The 2,147-nt window shown below is 50.5% G+C and overlaps 1 protein-coding gene across 1 annotated transcript; it reads right to left on the reverse strand.

Moving 5' to 3' along the window:
* Positions 1 to 508: 508 nt before the first annotated feature.
* LOC108525732 (putative GED domain-containing protein DNM1P46) lies at positions 509 to 1,237 on the reverse strand (the record flags this gene model as incomplete). Its single annotated transcript, XM_017866598.1, has 2 exons — positions 509 to 743; positions 1,106 to 1,237. Coding segments are annotated over 2 exons (367 nt in total), but the record flags the coding sequence as incomplete, so codon positions are not given.
* Positions 1,238 to 2,147: the final 910 nt, after the last annotated feature.

Raw genomic sequence — 2,147 nt, forward strand, 5'->3', positions numbered from 1 at the left:
AGGGACACTGAGGTCCAGAGGAAAAGTCACCTGGCCAAGGTCACAGATCTGGAAGGGGACCCAGGACCTATCATGCCACCAGCACACCTGTCTACTCGGTTTTAAACAAAATTTTTTTGGAGATAGGACCTCACTCTGTCACTAGGCTGGAGTGCAGTGGGTGAGATCACCGCTCACTGCAGCCTCAACCTCTTGGGCTCAAAGTGATCCTCCAATGTCAGCCTGTCAAATAGCTAGGACTATAGGCACGTGCCACCACCAAGCCCAGCTATTTTAAAATTTTCGTGTAGAGACCAGGTCTCACTACATTACCCAGGCTGGTCTCAAACTCCTGGGCTCAAGCTATCCTCTCTCCTGGGCCTCCCAAAGTGCTGGGATTACAGTCATGGGCCACTGCCCTCAGTCCCACCTTATATTTCTATGAGACAGCTCAGGTCTGGACCATGCCTCCATCCTTGGACCTGGTCCCATAGGGCTGGTCGGCATCTCCCCAGACCATCATGGCCACCTGCATCCCCAGTGCCACAGGAGCCGCAGCCCCCAAGAGGCGGTGCATGCACATTGTTGACCATGACGTGCATGATGGTCTTGGGCATGACACCAACCATGAGGTCCCACGTGGTCTTGCTGACAATGGCCATGTAGGAGTGCACCAGATTCTGGGTGCTTTCCATTTGCAGCTCCAGCTGTGGGTCCATGGAGTGCATGAAGCTGTCGGAGCCATTCTCCTCAGCCTTGCTGTCCTGTCATGGAGAACACAAGGGCATCAGGGTGGCCAGGTCATGCAGCCAGGCTCCAGGAATCCCTAGGCACTCACAGCCTCCAAGAGTACCTGGAACATTGAGGCACAGAGAGAAGCAACTGGCCTGAACACACACCCAGCTCCCCCCATGGCTCTAGATGGTTTCAAGTCTCTGCCTCTCAGGACCCCAGACTCCCCTGATTCACTCTCCTCTTAGTTCTGACTCTAGTACCCAGAATTTGCCTCAAGTTGCCAATCCAGAAATCGGAAAATAACATCTCCAGGTCCCTTGCCTGAAGACCCGGCCAGAGCTTGTGCCAGGCTGCAGATGCCTGGCAGGAGGCAAAAAGAGGGCATACTCACTTTCCCCTTGTCCTGGGAGGCCCACGCACCAACATTGCCACCGCCACTGCCACCAGGGAACACGGCAAAGTAGACACACACAGAGAGGAAAACGGGAAGGGTTGAGTGAACCTGGGACACTGCACCCCGACTTTAACGTGTTGTTGAATTCAATTAGCTAATATTTTGTTGAGGATTTTTGCATCAATATTCATCAGTGATATTGGCCTGTAGTTTTCTTTTTTGGATGTATCTTTGGTTTTGGTATCAGGGTAATGCTAGCCTTGTGGAATATGGAAGTATTCCCTCTTCTATTTTTGGAATCGTTTGGGTAAGGTTGGTATTAGTTCTTCTTTAAATGTTTGCTGGAATTCAGCAGTGAATCATTAGGTCCTAGGCTTTTCTTTACTGGGAGATTTTTTATCGCCGCTTAGATCCCATTTTTTGTTATTGGTCTGTTCAGGTTTTGGATTTCATCATGGTTCAATCTTGGTAGGCTGGATGTGTCTGGAAATCTGTCCATTTTTAGTAGGTTTTCCTATTTCTTTATACATAGTTGCTGATAATAGCCACTAGTGATCCTTTGAGTTTTTATTTTAATTTTGTTTTTTTGAGACCCAGTCTTGCTCTGTCGCTCAGTCTGGAGGCAACCTCCACTCACTGCAAGCTCCACCTCCTGGGTTCAGGCCATTCTCCTGCCTCAGCCTCAGGAGTAGCTCGGGGACTACCGGCGCCACCACCATGCCCGGCCGATTTTTTGTTATTTTCAGTCCAGACAGGGCTTCACCATGTTAGCCAGGATGGTCTTATCTCCTGACCTCCGTGATCCGCCCACCTTGGCCTCCCAAAGTGCTTGGATTACAGGCGTGACCCACCCCCACCCTTGGATACACAAACACAAACACACAGTTGGTGGTTGTGCTGGATACACATATTCAGAGTTGGTGGTTGTGCTGGACACACACACACACAGTTGGTAGCTGTGCCAGACACACACATATAGAGTTGGTGGTTGTGCCGGACACACACACACAGTTGGTGGCTGTGCCAGACACACACACAT

Source organism: Rhinopithecus bieti, unplaced genomic scaffold (assembly GCF_001698545.2).
Source record: "Rhinopithecus bieti isolate Rb0 unplaced genomic scaffold, ASM169854v2 repeat_20775, whole genome shotgun sequence".
In the NCBI taxonomy this organism is placed as follows: Eukaryota; Metazoa; Chordata; class Mammalia; order Primates; family Cercopithecidae; genus Rhinopithecus; species Rhinopithecus bieti.